The sequence below is a fragment of the Nerophis lumbriciformis genome, linkage group LG09 (genome assembly GCF_033978685.3).
Source record: "Nerophis lumbriciformis linkage group LG09, RoL_Nlum_v2.1, whole genome shotgun sequence".
NCBI lineage: Eukaryota > Metazoa > Chordata > Actinopteri > Syngnathiformes > Syngnathidae > Nerophis > Nerophis lumbriciformis.
This window is the reverse complement of record NC_084556.2, coordinates 24,455,938-24,473,388: the sequence shown is the minus strand read 5'-3', so window position 1 is coordinate 24,473,388 and position 17,451 is coordinate 24,455,938. Positions and strand designations below refer to the sequence as shown.

Here is a 17,451-nt window from a genome sequence, read left to right as displayed (position 1 = left end):
AACTTGAGAACAGTTTTAGCCAAAGTCCTGTCTTTATTTTGAAGTGAAATTTGCCAGTGAGCACACCAGTCGGCGACTCTTCACTCATCTTTGCGCTGGCGTATGAATTGATCTCATCATTAATCGTATCAGTTACAATAAGGGAGCATGTGTTCGTGATTAATCTGCATTTAAACATGATGCCTCATTTGTTCCGTTATCATGTGTTAACGCCATTACTTTGACATCCCTAACACATACAGTATATATATATATATATGTATATATATATATATGTGTATATATACATACATATATTTGTTTAAAAAAGGTTGGCACAGTCACACCTTTGAATCACCTGTGACAATAAATAATTGTAGAAAAATAAATAAAAAATAAAAATAAATTGTAGCAGGCGTGTGCAGCCGAGATAAGTAGCTGCTCACTGTAAAAAGGCCTCACAGTTAAACAGTAGCAGAATCCATTAAAAGTGTATTTAGTGTTATTGCTCACACCAAGCATGGCAATTTAACAAGAATATTATAGCCTGCAGCCACTCAGTATTTACCTGACACATACACACATTCGCCATAGTTTATGAGCATACGATCAAGCTTTTTTGTTGCGGATTCTTCCTTTGAAAGCAGCCGAGAATGAGGGCAATACAAAGGTGAAGCTGACAGCAGAGGAGATTGCTGTGAAGAGATTCACATTTTTCTCCCTTCCTGGCTGTCTTTTTTTCCCCCTCTCATCCCGCTCTTACAGGCCTTTAGTATTCGTCTGGATTGTCGTTTCATTATTCTGACTTGCTCTTACTCGCAGGGCAAAGGTGGTAGATCATGTTCTGTGTTTCCTTTTTCCCTCCCCTGCGTTCAGACCTGCAAATGAACTCGGGTCAAGCTTTTATATTTCCCCCGATGCCTTCTTTCTCTTGTCTCGCTCACGTTTTACTCCCGAAGTTACTGCAGAACTGACAAGTTGACGTAAAATGTTTGCAGAAGCAGTGACAATGTTTATTGTGTCATACAATACAATAAAAGAGCAATCAACTCAAATAGGAATCAAGTCCTTCTTCTCATTATGCATGATGGCGCTGCAACCTCACTTGCAGTCGCAAAGCATGCTGAGAGTATTTCTAGCAGTGTGCTTGCTTTGTGTTGTGCATGTTTCAAAGTGATGCATAATAAGCATGTTGAGCTAACACGAATAGAAATCATACTGGACTCACTTATTCTTTGATGTGATTGAACACAAGACTAAGCCAAAATCTGTCTTTGTCTCAAATGACACAAATCCAGTGATGAGTTCTAGTGAGAAGACCACAGTTGATCATTTCTGAGCTGCTCCGCTCCATATTGTGTTTGCATGCAGGCGCCAACCCGTCAAGGCCCGGAGCTTTCCACGGCGCCAACAGCCCAGGGCCTGTGGCAGATCTGTACGGACCCAACAGCCAGGACTCAGCTGTGGGCAACTACATAAGCGCCGCCAGCCCTCAGCCCGGTTCCGGGTTTGGCCCCAGCATCACCGTGAGTATACTCGGACCTTTGCCTCAGTCTAAGAGCACCTTGGCCTCAGTCGCATCATTCTACTAATGTACCGTTTGTATGGTCAGTGTAGACCAATGGTTCTCAAACGTATATCACCAAGTTCTACCTCAGAAAACACTTGGCTCTCCAAGTACCAACAATAATGACCAACATTAAAATACAGTAGAGTAGTACCGTATTTTTCGGACTGTAAGTCGCAGTTTTTTTCATAGTTTGGCCGGGAGTGCGACTTATACTCAGGAGCGACTTATGTGTGAAATTATTAACACATTACCGTAAAATATCAAATAATATTATTTAGCTCATTCACGTAAGAGACTAGACGTATAAGATTTCCTGGGATTTAGCGATTAGGAGTGACAGATTGTTTGGTAAACGTATAGCATGTTCTATATGTTATAGTTATTTGAATGACTCTTACCATAATATGTTACGTTAACAGACCAGGCACGTTCTCAGTTGGTTATTTATGCGTCATATAACGTACACTTATTCAGCCTGTTGTTCACTATTCTTTAATTATTTTAAATTGCCTTTCAAATGTCTATTCTTGGTGTTGGGTTTTATCAAATAAATTTCCCCCAAAAATGCGACTTATATATATGTTTTTTTCCTTCTTTATAATGTATTTTCGGCTGGTGCGACTTATACTCAGGAGCGACTTATACTCCGAAAAATACGGTAGGCCTAAATTAAAAACAAGGCAGAGGTTTTAGTTAGTATATATTTAGTATATTATATGTTTGGCCACTGTAACATTACAAACAGTTTAAATAGTAACACTGTGTTTAAATATTTAATCAAGTGATTCTTTGGCGCCTGCGTACCCATCGTGGTACGCATACCACAGTTTGCGAATCACTGGTGTAGATCTTAATTATCTTGAGGTCAATAAAGTGTGTGCACATCAGAGTAAAAGAAAGAAAAAATCTTGGCTTTGAAAGTTATCTGTGTCAAATGCTAATGTTGGTTCCCTTCAGCAAGTAGCACACAATCACCTCATTTCACCCCCTGTGCGTCAGCCTCGCAGAACAAATTTATGTTATTTTTAGAAACCAAGCTGTCCCGGGGCTCGAGTTCGCGCCGCCGTCCAGCAGGTTTCGTCTCCGTCACTGTCTTTGTCCAAGTTGGCGCTGCGGTTGGTTAGCCGCCACTTGCTTTGTCAAGTTGGCACAAAGAACATGTAATTATTAATGGAGGAGTTGGGACATGACATTGAAGATAGTTCTGTGACATCTCCGTTTTTTGTTATTAGTAATTAGTTCCAAAAGGTCCAATGAAAGCCGAATCGTACAAAAATCGAAGCAATTTTTCCCATTAGAAATAATGTAGATCCAATTACCCTCATTTCCGGGCTAAGAGCGCATCTAAATATAAGCCGTAACTACCTAATGTTTGGACTACGGCTGTCAAACGAGTAAAATATTTAATCTCGATTAATCACATTTTGTTCATAGTTCTCTCAAAATTTACTGCGATTAATAGCAGATAGATATAATTTGTCATCATTAATAAGTGTATAAACACGCTTTTAATGACAATAAAAAAAAAAGTCTGCAGAATTTGTATTCCTGCTGGTATTTTTAAATATCACTTTCACACATTAATAACACAAAATATTGATTGTTCCGATCATGCTTTGATTGTTATAGATTTTTAGTAAAATAATCTGTGATATTTCTACCTGAATAAATGTTTCTGATATTCTGTACATTACATGTTGTAAAATTAATGCTATTCTTATCGCTGCATGACAATGTTTTAACCTTCTCTATTTATTAATAATGTGTAATATTCAGCCTGTTAAACATTCTGTAACGGCAGAGTATCAACCAGAACTTTTTTTTTTTTAATTTACACAATATTTCAGCTATCCCCACATTCATCAACTAATGTACTAGTATTTATTTAGGTACAAATATCACAGAATATATTACAAAACTTATTTGACAAAGCATGATCTTAATGTAAGACATTCTTATTTTGTCTCTGTATTTAAATCGGATGTGAAGCATAGCACTTTTGGTTTGAGAAAGTCTCTTGACGACGGACCTGACTGCATTAAAAAAAAATCCCTTTTCAACTTCTTGCTTACCATTTCACATTTCTGTTGAGCTTTTATGCCATTTTAATAAACCAGTCACAGTGGGTTTTGATGTAATACAGGTGTTATGTTAGTACTGTACCTTAACCGAGTCATACCAAAGACTATAAAAATGGGACCCATTACCTCCCTGCTTGGCACTCAGCATCAAGGGTTGGAATTGGGGGTTAAATCACCAAAAATGATTCCCGGGCGCGGCAACCGCTGCTGTCCACTGCTCCCCTCACCTCCCAGGGGGTGATCAAGGGTGATGGGTCAAATGCAGAGAATAATCTCGCCACACCTAGAGTGTGTGTGTGACAATCATTGGTACTTTAACTTTAACTTTAACTTTTAACTGTAATCTAAACACAGAAGTGACGTTCCACCCACCTGTGTGAACGACACACGCAGCAGGCATTTGCTCCAGTGAAGACAGCTCACGGCTCACTTGTCATGGCTTTGAACCTGATAATTCCATAATGTACCCCTTTCTTTGTCCATTTCTGCTCAGTATTTTCCCGCTTGTGGCTCTTTAGTAACTAGTGAACGCAGCCAATTTTTCCTCGGTACGGAACGTTCCAAGAGTCAAAAAGGACGCGTGTGCGTTAATCACACATTAAAAAACTTAAAGGAACTTAAAGGGGAACATTATCACAATTTCAGAAGGGTTAAAACCATTAAAAATCAGTTCCCAGTGGCTTATTTTATTTTTCGACGTTTTTTTCAAAATTTTACCCATCACGCAATATCCCTAAAAAAAGCTTCAAAGTTAAAGTTAAAGTTAAAGTCCCAATGATTGTCACACACACACTAGGTGTGGTGAAATTTGTCCTCTGCATTTGACCCATCCCCTTGATCACCCCCTGGGAGGTGAGGGGAGCAGTGGGCAGCAGCGGTGCCGCGCCCGGGAATCATTTTTGGTGATTTAACCCCCAATTCCAACCCTTGATGCTGAGTGCCAAGCAGGGAGGTAATGGGTCCCATTTTTATAGTCTTTGGTATGACTCGGCCGGGGTTTGAACTCACAATCTACCAATCTCAGGGCGGACACTCTAACCACTAGGCCACTGAGTAAGTGCCTGATTTTAACCATCGTTATATACACCCGTCCATTTTCCTGTGACGTCACATAGTGATGCCAACACAAACAAACATGGCGCATAGCTATAGCGACATTAGCTCGGATTCAGACTCGGATTTCAGCAGCTTAAGCGATTCAACAGTTTACGCATGTATTGAAACGGATGGTTGTAGTGTGGAGGCAGGTAGTGAAAACGAAATTGAAGAAGAAACTGAAGCTATTGAGCCATATCGGTTTGAACCGTATGCAAGCGAAACCGACGAAAACGACACGACAGCCAGCAACACGGGAGAAAGCGAGGACGAATTCGGCGATCGCCTTCTAACCAACGATTGGTATGTGTTTGTTTGGCATTAAAGGAAACTAACAACTATGAACTAGGTTTACAGCATATGTAATACATTTGGCAACAACATGCACTTTGAGAGTGCAGACAGCCCAATTTTCATCAATTAATATATTCTGTAGACATACCCTCATCCGCTATCTTTTCCTGAAAGCTGATCTGTCCAGTTTTGGAGTTGATGTCAGCAGGCCAGGGAAGTTAGGGTCGATATTCTTCTCTTGATCATCTTCGGTGGCATAAGGAACGGTGTGAGCCAAGACATCCAGGGGGTTTAGCTCGCTCGTCTGCGGGAACAAACTGCCGCCATTGCTTGCCATGCTAGCAAGGTCCTTTGTCCCTGAATTGTTCACACACTCCGGCAGATTCAATGGGGGTCTGGCGGCAGATTTCTTTGACTTTATCGTTGGAAATGCATCTGCTTTGAGTGTCGCAGGATATCCACACATTCTTGCCATCTCTGTCGTAGCATAGCTTTCGTCGGTAAAGTGTGCGGAACAAACGTCCAATTTCTTGCCACTTTCGCATCTTTGGGCCACTAGTGCAACTTGAATCCGTCCCTGTTCTTGTTGTTACACCCTCCGACAACACACCGACGAGGCATGATGTCTCCAAGGTACGGAAAACAGTCGAAAAAACGGAAAATAACAGAGCTGTTTTGACCCGGTGTTTGAGAAAATGGCGGATTGCTTCCCGATGTGACGTCACGTTGTGACGTCATCGCTCCGAGAGCGAATATTAGAAAGGTGTTTAATTCGCCAAAATTCACCCATTTAGAGTTCGGAAATCAGTTACAAAAATATATGGTCTTTTTTCTGCAACATCAAGGTATATATTGACGCTTACATAGGTCTGGTGATAATGTTCCCCTTTAAGGAAATTAAAGTTATCGCATTAACTTTGACAGCCCTAGTTTGGACAAATGTAATGTTGTACATATATTGGCCACACAAGTCTAAAAGCTGCAGGTGTACACATTGAAACATGAACATTTATTTAGGCGCATGTGTTCGTTCACAAATTTACCGAAGGACAGTGTCTGTAACACGGCCAACACCAGGGCTATTCAACTTGTGTCCTAGTGCAGTGGTTCTCAACTTTTTTTCAGTGATGTACCCCCTGTGAACATTTTTTTAATTCAAGTACCCCCTAATCAGAGCAAAGCATTTTTGGTTAGAAAAAAAGAGATAAAGAAGTAAAATACAGCACTATGTTATCAGTTTCTGATTTATTAAATTGTATAACAGTGCAAAATATTGCTCATTTGTAGTGGTCTTTCTTGAACTATTTGGAAAAAAGATATAAAAATAACTAAAAACTTGCTGAAAAATAAACAAGTGATTCAATTATAAATAAAGATTTCTACACATAGAAGTAATCATCAACTTAAAGTGCACTCTTTGGGGATTGTAAAAGAGATCCACCTGGATTCATGAACTTAATTCTAAACATTTCTTCACAAAAAAAGAAATCTTTAACATCAATATTTATGGAACATGTCCACAAAAAATCTAGTTGTCAACACTGAATATTGCATTGTTGCATTTCTTTTCACAGTTCTTTTTGACAGACATTTAAATTGTTGCTATTTTTAGAATATTTAAAAAAAATCTCACGTACCCCTTGGCATACCTTCAAGTACCCCCAGGGGTACGCGTACCCCCATTTGAGAACCACTGTCCTAGGGGGTCAAATCCAGCCCAGGAATCACACCATACACACGGTTCAAACATTTTTGCCTCAGCAAATTCCTAAAAACACTGGAGTGCTCCTGATGTATAGAGGAACTTGGACTGCTGTAAACACATTGGCAGATCCTTGCATTGACATTTTAACCTTGCTAGCAAACATAAAACTCTGGGGTCCAAACTTGTGATTTACATAACTGAGGCGTTCCTCAAAGCACCCCTTTAAGTCCTCTCCTTTTTGGCTGATACGATTGTATTTCGTAATGTGAATTATGCAAGTTCGGTGTGGTTGTAGCTTGTTTACTTCAGATGCAGTCAGTAGTCAACTTCTTTAGTTATACAAGTAGTGTTCCTCAATATTATATTTGAAGTCCTCTCTTTTTCATCATATGGGCTTCAGGTCCAGTTCAGTTGAAAAGACTAGAAACTTACATTTTTGCCAAAGGATCTTAAAAACAGCAGAGCGCTCCTGTAGGTCTGACAAAATTAATAGACAAAAATTAAATGGCTACTTTAGAGGACACTTGGGTTCTGAAATATATATAATAAGAATTATAGTGAAGAGACCTCAGCTTTCTGGAAATGTGCTCCCCACCACAATTTAGTTGAATGTCCCTGGCATACACTTTCTACTCTTTGCGCGGCCGTCCGGCCTTTCGGGATCTGTTAGTGGTGATGTATTTCCGTTCTGTGCGACGACCGTTTCTTTTTTCCATGGCTGGGTCTATTGTCTTGAGTTTTGGGACTGTGTTTTGTGAATTCTGCTGTTTCTTCAGTCCATCGTGCCCTAAATGGGTGAGTGCATTTGAAAATGTGAACAATTTCATTGCTCCACCATTCGGCTATTGGTCTGATGGGACGAGGCTAAATTTATTGGTGGCTGGTGAAAATTGTGAACCAGGAAAAAAAACATGTATTAACCTCAACATTGTATTAAGTGCAGGGTTCAAGGCGTGAGAAAAAAAAGCAGCGGCTTGTAGTCCAGAAATTACGTTAATCCATTCCAGACACCCAAAAATATGGACGCAAAACACTTTTTTTTTAAAATAATTGTAGTTTTACATGCAGTAACATTTAACGTCACTTTTAACTTCATTTTTAGATTTTTGTTGGCAAAGACGGCGATGAGTGGAGAGAAAGGAGGAGTGGCTTGCTACAAGTACTGTCTCGAATTCAAGAGTTTTTCTCACCTTCTTTTTGAAAGTGCTGGCACTCACTACTTTCTTTGGCCCTCTGGTGTTTTGTTTTATAATCGTATTAATTAAAAAAGGAAAACACCGAGTCACCAACGTGGGATTGTTTGTTTAGGCAATTGGTATCGCTGAATTACGCAGGCAAACGGACTAGTTTGTCATACACAACATTTGGCCGTACGATAACCAAGACGGTACAGGAACATTGGAGCAAAATTTTGCTGAAATATGAAACAGGGTGCATGAGGAAACAGAATTATCACTGTACTGTATTGACCTTTAACAACACAAAATCAAAACAACAATTTACAAATAAGTCTCAAAAGTCTTACTTTCTACTGAACATTGTTATTTTATTATTAATTCACACAACAACAACTGTATTGACCCGAATATAAGACATTGGGGATCTCGAGATTTATTAGGGATGCTGAAAAACAAAAATACATTCCATCCATCCATCCATTTTCTACCGCTTGTCCTGTCCCTTTTTTTGAGGTTGCGGGGGGTTGCTAGAGCCTATCTCAGCTGCATTCAGGCGGAAGGCGGGGTACACCCTGGACAAGTCGCCACCTCATCGGAACAACGATTCTTATTTATCCCGATTGTGGATCGGTATATACATTTTCAAAAATAGACTTTCTAAAAATATATTTTTATTTATACAGTGCATCCGTAAAGTATTCACAGCGCTTTACTTTACCATGTTATGTTACTGTCTTATTCCTGTTTGTCCTCATAATTATAATTACAGTGCCCCATAAATACAACGTGGAACGTTTTAATTTTTTTATTTTGCAGATTTATTAAAAATAAATTATAAAATAAAACAGTTCCGACCACGAAAACTCGGGCACAACTCGTACTCTTTAAGCACTGCCGCTTTAACTTCAAGATATGTACCTCTGTCAGCACTACTCAATGCTGAAAACTCTTGCTGAGCTTTCCCTACCAAATTCCACTGTAGGATTAACATGCATGTAGCCTCAGATCAACCACGAGCCTCTGCTAAACTCTCAAATAGGGGAAAAACAAGTTTTAGGGTCTTTTTCATTGAACTCAGGAACAAGCCGCAAATCACTAAGATTCTCCTTTTTTCTTCGTGCTCCTAATGTACACTGATCCTGGGCCAGTTAAGCTATCCCCAAGACTGCCCTGTCTCATTAAATCAAGTTTCTGCCGCGCATCTCAAATTTAGCAATTTCCAGATCCTGCATCCTTTTCTCGCTTCACGCCTGTACTCGCATTTTCTCAACCTCCACTCGCATTTTCCCAGTTTCATGCTCAGTCTGATTCACAACTAAAAGCAAGTATTTCTGCTGCTCAGAAGTCAAAGCAATGACACCTGCAGGCAACACTTCTGCCTTCAGAATGCCAATTTTAACTAACTGAACTTTCAAACTATTTTAACAATATTTTCTTTGTTTCTCCAATATCGACTTTGTAATACTCTGCAACAGTCCCGCCCACAGAGTCAGCCGTGCCCGCCCTGAGCAGGAGGCTGTTTTTGTTTTTGTTTTTTTTACATCGGAGCAGGAAAAAATAGGACGATATTTAATCAAAACAAATACATGTTGACTAAGACGATAACACGATGAGCCAAAAAAGGTTGACAGAAATGAAATCCAATCATATTTATTTGTGTCTTGTCGATGGGTGGGACAGGTTCAGAGTATATCCAATCACAGCTCCATGAACGGCGTACATCGAAAGAGGGGTGTGTTACCAATAACAGCCAATCAAACGCTTTTTCTCTTCAGATGAAGAAGTCAGGAGTCCCTGCCAAAAACGAAACCAAAATGTGTGGCTTTAACATTTTCCACATCATATTATGTGTACAACTGGGATTAAGTGAATAGGACTCATTAGATTTCTACTCCTATGATGCCATCAGCATCTGTAAGTTAAATCTATTATTCCCGCTGAGTGAGCGTGCATTGATCGCTAAACCAACCAACCTTGCTGGGCCTTTGTCTGTCAACAACTGATTACTACATGTAAGATCTGAAAACCACTTATATTCATGGTCATTGTAACGATATGTGTTTGAAATTATTCAAGCCTTTATTGTGTCTGAAAAATGAAAGAATTGGCCATTTTTAACGGTAATAATGAGATTGCAAAGAACCGTTGTAGATCCAATGTTGTTGTTGTTGTTTATAAGCTACATACAATATTAACTGTCCTTTGTTAATGCACATCAATCAACTTTATTTATAGAGCACATTTAAAATAATAAATATTAATCAAGTGTTTGGATGTACTCATTAAATCAATGTATTCTTGGGTGCCAAAGAGGAATTCATAAATTACTAGTTTACCCCAAGAGAGTTAGATATATGATAATAAAGTACATACTGTACTATTTACGTGTTGAAGTAAAGTAAACAGCTGACATATACCCCAGGCCAAATGACAACTTATGTTTGCCAAAGTGATTCAAAATAATATTTTCACATTGACACATCTCATTCGTGCATCTCTTAAGGTTATTCTAGTAATGTTTGCACAGATGAGATGTGTCAAAGTGTTACTTTGAATCCCTTTTTGGCAGGAAAGATTTGATTTAATGAAGACATCCAAACACTTTATTCATATGTATCATGTGCTTGAACAAAGAACATTTAATATTGTATGCAGCTTTTAAACAGGAAAGAGGTTTTAGCACATCAACATCGAATCACTAACAGTCCTTTACAATCTCATTAATTGTATAGAAATGGCCAACTCTTTCAATTGTTGGACACAATAAAAGCTGGCCCCACTATGGACTGCACTCTCACTATTAAGTTCGATCTACGTCAGACCCACTCGACATCCATTACTTTCGGTCTCCCCTGGGGGGGGGGGGGGGGTTTACCCACATATGCGGTCCTCTCCAAGGTTTCTCAGTCATTCACATCGACGTCCCACTGGGGTGAGTTTTTCCTTGCCCTTATGTGGGCTCTGTACCGAGGATGTCGTTGTGGCTTGTGCAGCCCTTTGAGACACCTGTGATTTAGGGCTATATAAATAAACATTGATTGATTGATTGATTGACGGACTGGACTTTCACAATATTATGTCAGACCCACTCGACGTCCATTGCATCCGGTCTCCCCTAGAGGGGGGGGGGGGGGGGGTCACCCACATATGCGGTCCTCTCCAAGGCTTCTCATAGTCATTCACATCGACGTCCCATTGGGGTTGTGAGTTTTTCCTTGCCCTTATGTGGGCTCTGTACCGCGGATGTCGTTGTGTCTGTTTGAGACACTTGTGATTTAGGGCTATATAAATAAACATTGATTGATTGATTGATTGAATAATTTCAAACACATATCATTACAACAACAACGAACATAATTGTTGGTCTTACATGTAGTAATCAGTAACCAAGTACCAGTAGTGCAGCTTCAGCACGCGGCGGGAATCAATTTTTGGCAGGTGCCCCCTTGAAAGAATTGAATGCCCCCCATGAAATGTTTTTCTACAGCTCTGCAATCTCAAATAACGGCCTCCCAGTGCAGTTGTCTAAACCGCCTGTGCAGTCCCAGTGCAGTTGTCTAAACCGCCTGGCGCTTCTACAAACTCCTCCACTACGTCATTCATGGTAACAAATACAAAAGCCCACAGAAGCTTGAGTGATTATGTAGCAATGTACACCAACACAAAGACAAGGAAATCCCACTAACTAGCTAGCCAAAAACTTTACAAACTCAACCCTCATTTTCGGATGCACTAGATACTGACAGCACGTATGCACAACTAGCAGGTCGGCATACAAGCGTAACCGATTCGATACAAGTAAAAGGGAAAAATGGAAGCTGCAACCCGCTCTTAACTTCCACGCTAAAACACAAAATGCCCTGTTGGGCAACGCTTTTCCTCTTCCTCTTCTCTTTAAACTTTCAGTGACCATTGCAAGAAGTACACTTACCCTCTGGGTCTTAATAACAGCTGCAGCAGAAAAAAATCATGGAAAAAATGTGATCTATACTCACGCCAAACTTCAGCACATATAAGGCACATGACGTCAGAGGGGGGTAGCACGGTGCGCAGGGGTTAGTGCATGTGCCTCACAATACGAAGGTCCTGAGTTCAATCCCGGGCTCGGGATCTTTCTGTGTGGAGTTTGCATGTTCTCCCCGTGACTGTGTGGGTTCCCTCCGGGTACTCCGGCTTCCTCCCACCTCCAAAGACATGCACCTGGGGATAGGTTGATTGGCAACACTAAATTGGCCCTAGTGTGTGAATGTGAGTGTGAATGTTGTCTGTCTATCTGTGTTGGCCCTGTGATGAGGTGGCGACTTGTCCAGGGTGTACCCCGCCTTCCGCCCGAATGCAGCTGAGATAGGCTCCAGCACCCCCCACGACCCTGAAAGGGACAAGCAGTAGAAGATGGATGGATGGATGGACGTCACAGGATAAAGCCTCCAACACACTCATCAGTAACAAACGGCCAGCTCCACCAAGACTTCACAAGCCAATCAAAGAAAGAGCTGACACAATGCGAAAAATGCTCATAAACAAAACCGGACTACAAATTGACCACGCAAAACCAAACTTGTACTTACTGAAAAACACTGGTTGTTTAAAACTTGTTACGGCTGGCTCTAGGACGCAATGACAAAGGGGGAGACGCGACTGATGTTAAATGTGCACAAAATATTGTTTAATATAGCAAAACTGGAGTATGACAGTTAACAAAAGACAAAAAAATGTCCAAAGCAAACAAATGTTCAGAAAACAGGAGTGGATGAAAGGCCCACCCAGGCAGGACCGAGGACAGCAGGCAATTAGCAGAGAGTGGACAACTGGAGCTCCCAGCTGATATTCCTTCCCTCCAATTAGCCAAACTCTGTGCGGGTGTGGGACCTGAAAATATATTTTTATACCAAATAATATATTGCGAGAATCGTCTTGAATCGAGAACCGTGTTGAATTGAGGAATTACATTCTCATCAATTACCTGCTCAGTGGCCTAGTGGTTAGAGCAGGGGTGCTCACACTTTTTCTGCAGGCGAGCTACTTTTCAATTGATCAAGTCGTGGGGATCTACCTCATTCATATATATAATTTATATTTACTTATTTATGAAATATATGTTTTTGTTAATAAGTTAAAGGTGTTTAATGATAATGCAAGCATGTTTAACACATATAGTTAATATTGTTAAAAAATTAAAGGTGTTTAATGATAATACAAGTATGTTTAATACATATAGTTAATATTGTTAACAAGTTAAAGGTGTTTAAAGATAATGCAAGCATGTTTAACACATAGTTAATATTGTTAATAAATTAAAGGTGTTTAATGATAATACAAGAATGTTTAATACATATAGTTCATATTGTTAACAAGTTAAAGGTGTTTAAAGATAATACAAGCATGTTTAATACATATAGTTAATATTGTTAATAAGTTAAAGGTGTTTAAAGATAATACAAGCATGTTTAACACATATAGTTAATATTGTTAACAACTTAAAGGTGTTTAAAGATGATACAAGCATGTTTAACACATATAGTTAATATGTTAAAGGTGTTTAAAGATAATACAAGCATGTTTAACACATATAGAGTCCTTTCTTTCATGAAGACCAGAATATAAGTTGGTGTATTACCTGATTCTGATGACTTGCATTGATAGGAATCAGACAGTGGTGCTCATAACGTCCGCATTTTCGAATGGAGGAGAAAAAAAGTCCTCCTTTCTGTCCAATACCACATGAAAGTGGTTGGTTTTTGGCATCTTATTTGTCCAGCTTCCGTACTCCTTTGTATACACTTGACCAGAAATACATTGTCGGCAAACTCCGTAGCTTGCTAGCTTGTGCACGCCAGCTTTCTGAGACTCATATTTTGTTAGCGCAACTGTGCAGTCGGTCTTTGGAGTTTTGACGACAGGTACGGCGCCAGAGTCTGTTGAAATAAAGTGTTTCTCGCCTTCCAGTCGGTAATTTTAATGAGCTGGCAGCAGCCATCGTCATCTCAGAAGACCCTCGGGTGCCGTGAATGTCAATCAAGTGACGAAAGTGACGTCATAGTGAAGATTTATGATCGCTCATTTTTAGGACTATTTTTTTAATGCCTGGCTGGTGATCGACTGACACACCCTCCGAGATCGACCGGTAGCTCGCGATCGACATAATGAGCACCCCTGGGTTAGAGTGTCCGCCCTGAGATCGGTAGGTCGTGAGTTCAAACCCCGCCCGAGTCATACCAAAGACTATAAAAATGGGAGCCATTACCTCCCTGCTTGGCACTCAGCATCAAGGGTTGGAATTGGGGGTTAAATCACCAAAAATAATTCCTGAGCGAATCACTGGAACAAGGGGATGGGTCAAATGCAGAGGTTAATTTCACCACACCTAGTGTGTGTGTGACTATCAGTGGTACTTTAACTTTAATACATGATTAATGTGAGGTTTTTTTTGTGATTAATCGCATGTGTTAACAAGTTAACTTTCAGTGGTCTGGTTTTTATACTTTTTAAAGACAACAACGATAGCATATAGTCGATTGTCTACAAGCCCATACTTGGACAAATATCAGTTAGTCAAAAACCATCAATAAATTTACGGTTGAGTGGTTTGTTTTGTTCTTGTTGTTGTGTTTTTATTGTTCTTGCCATCACCTTCCAACAAATTGGGCATACTTGTTCGTTCGTCCTAGTTGATGGGCTCATATTGCTCTCTCGTTTTAAGGCCAAAACATTTCTACACTGAAAATGTGGCTTTGCAACCATCTTTTTTCTTCTAAGTTTTTTCTGCTCCCCTCACCTCCCAGGGGGTGGAACAAGGAGATGGGTCAAACGCAGAGAGTAATTCCACCACACCTAGTGTGTGTGTGACTATCAGTGGTACTTTAACTTTAATTGAATCATAACCTACGAATCTGATCGAATCGTGAGTTGTTTTAAGATTCCAATCGCTAAGATTCACACATGCAAACCATACAGTCGCCTAATGACTTCTTCCGAACCCGAGTCAGGGCTTTTCTTCCTGTCACACACACACACCAGTAATCTGGAGCGTAGCGGACAGACAAAACACAGCAGCACAACACTGTTTGCAGAAGTAGGTTCCCCTTTGCCTCCTAATCAGTAATTCCGACTTTTACGATTCCAGCAATTTCAATGGAACAATTCAAACACACACATACTCACACACACATACACACACACACACACACACACACACACACACACAACTGTCCCAAAGCGGTCAAACACGTTCATTTATTCTGTGTTAAAGAGGCTGTAACAGTATTGCGACTATTTAACCCAGCGGCCCAGTAAATAGGCCCTTGCTGGTGTCAGGACCTGGCTGTCAATGTGAAGGCTCGGTCAACTATTTGTTTGCTTGGCGCTTCTCTTCTCTTGGACCTCGCTGAATATTTCATCAGTTTTATGGCGCCGGCGAAGTGAAGCATGGCCGACTTGTTGGGCTGCCATTCGGCTTGTTGGGGCATGTTTTTAATAGCTGGACACAATTAAAGTGACTGGGGGGAGAGCAGGCTATGCAAATAACACCTGCTTAGTGGGGGGGAAAGTAATTAGCTCATGGGTTGAGGTGGGATAATGAAGAGCCCATTAGTCCTGCTGAAGTAAACTTTATAGGACACGTCATTAAACTGAATCCAACCAGGAAGTGGAGGGCCAGCATGTATTTCACATGTACGATACGCAGCATGTCGGACAAATTTGGACCAACAAGACTAAATAATTGGTTTATCATATCCACAAACAAAAACAAAGCCTCTGTTAATTGTTTTAGGTTCACTGGCTATCTGCCATAATCTGCTGGCATCAGTGTAGGAAGCAAAATATTTGTTATGAAAGATCAGGCTGGCTCATTTTCAAGTCAGCTTACCAACGGAAATGAATGTTCTTATTCTTTTCCTCCCATTGCTTTGTGTCCAGTATTTACAACGTGTAGTAAAACACCAACGGGCGTACATCATTTTGGGAAAATCACTTTTTATGTATTGTTGCTCATATTTAAAGCAGCGGACAGGAAGAGTTGTTTTCAGGATCACAGGCTACTTTTGAGCGTGCACGCCAAATAAAAATGTTATGATTTAAGAGTACGTATAAAAGTACTGCACCCCATTTTAAATAGTAAAGTCAGTGTCGATAATAACTTTAACAATACTGGCTGGTCCAACAATATAAAAAAAACACTAACAAAGAGTAGGTGCCAACAATACTTATTACAAGCAATTGTAGCATTCTCATCAATGTTAGTTTAATTAGCATAATGACCACCCCACAAAATCGAAGGCTATAAAATTAATATTTTTATAAAAAATGGTCTCAATATCAGTAAAATCATTTACGTTGTTGGATGACTCATATGCTTATTTATAAATTGGCATTACAACGCCTTATTCTGATAGTTCCATTTGTCAGGTCCACGGTTTTGTATGTGAGTGACAGGAAGAAAAGCTTGCTTGGGGAGAAGTAATTTGCATATATGAATTCCTAAACCCCAAATATAAGATAATCTGTCTTTCAGACAGTTTTCATAGATTCATAGGTATTCCTATATTAGGTTCAATGTTGCATGACTTGATTTCATTTTTGATTCAAAAGTTTTCCCAGGTTAAAGTTAAAGTACCAATGATTGTCACACACACACTTGGTGTGGTGAAATTTGTACTCTGCATTTGACCCATCCCCTTGATCACCCCCTGGGAGGTGAGGGGAGCAGTGGGCAGCAGTGGTGCCGCGCCTGAGAATCATTTTTGGGGATATAACCCCCAATTCCAACCCTTGATGCTGAGTGCCAAGCAGGGAGGCAATGGGTCCCATTTTTTATATTTTTGGTATGACTCGGCCGGGGTTTGAAGCCACAACCTACCGATCTCAGGGCGGACACTCTAACTACTAGGCCACTGAGTAGGTTTTTGTGTACCGTCTTGGTTATAGTACAGCCTGTAATAAACTAGTCTGTGTCGGGGATCAAGTACCCAAACAAGGAATCCCACGTGTTGGTGACTCAGTCTGCGTCATTATTTTTTTATTAAATACAACTGCAAAACAAGCCACCATGGGGCCAAAGAAAGTTGCAAGTGCCAGCCCTTTGATGAAGAAGGTGAAAAACACTAGTGAATTAAAAAAAGAGATCATAGTAAAGTATTCTATTAGTGCACTCCCATCCTCCTCCTTCACTCGTCACCATCTTTGCCGGGAAGTCTTCAAGAAAAGGTCAAGGTAATGTTACATTTGATCATTTAAATGTATTTTGCATTGTTCTCTGCACACAAAACTGTAATTATTCTCTATAAATGTGTTTTGTATTGATATTGTTGGTTGTTTAAAAGGAATTCATTGCATTGACATTATTTCTATTCAGACCTTTTATTCCACATCGGGCCGTTAAGTGTTCTTCCCACTTAATATAATCTAAGCAGATTATCCCAATATGTCGGTGTTATTAAATCACCTGAGCAAAGCAGAAGAGCGACGGTGCGTGGGCCTCGTCTTCAGCATCGCACACGACTTCAGAGTCACGCTCGGCTGCTTTTATTAATCCCTTTAGCCAATATCAAA

At 40.1% G+C, this 17,451-nt stretch overlaps 1 protein-coding gene across 7 annotated transcripts in view; it reads left to right on the top strand.

Moving 5' to 3' along the window:
- Positions 1–17,451, top strand: part of msi2b (musashi RNA-binding protein 2b) — a 626,013-nt gene that overhangs the window by 593,243 nt on the left and 15,319 nt on the right. For all 7 annotated transcript variants that reach the window (XM_061962104.1, XM_061962107.1, XM_061962103.1 and 4 more), the window contains one exon: positions 1,351–1,505. In XM_061962104.1, coding sequence (XP_061818088.1) covers positions 1,351–1,505 — 155 coding nt within the window. The remainder of the gene's footprint in view (positions 1–1,350; positions 1,506–17,451) is intronic.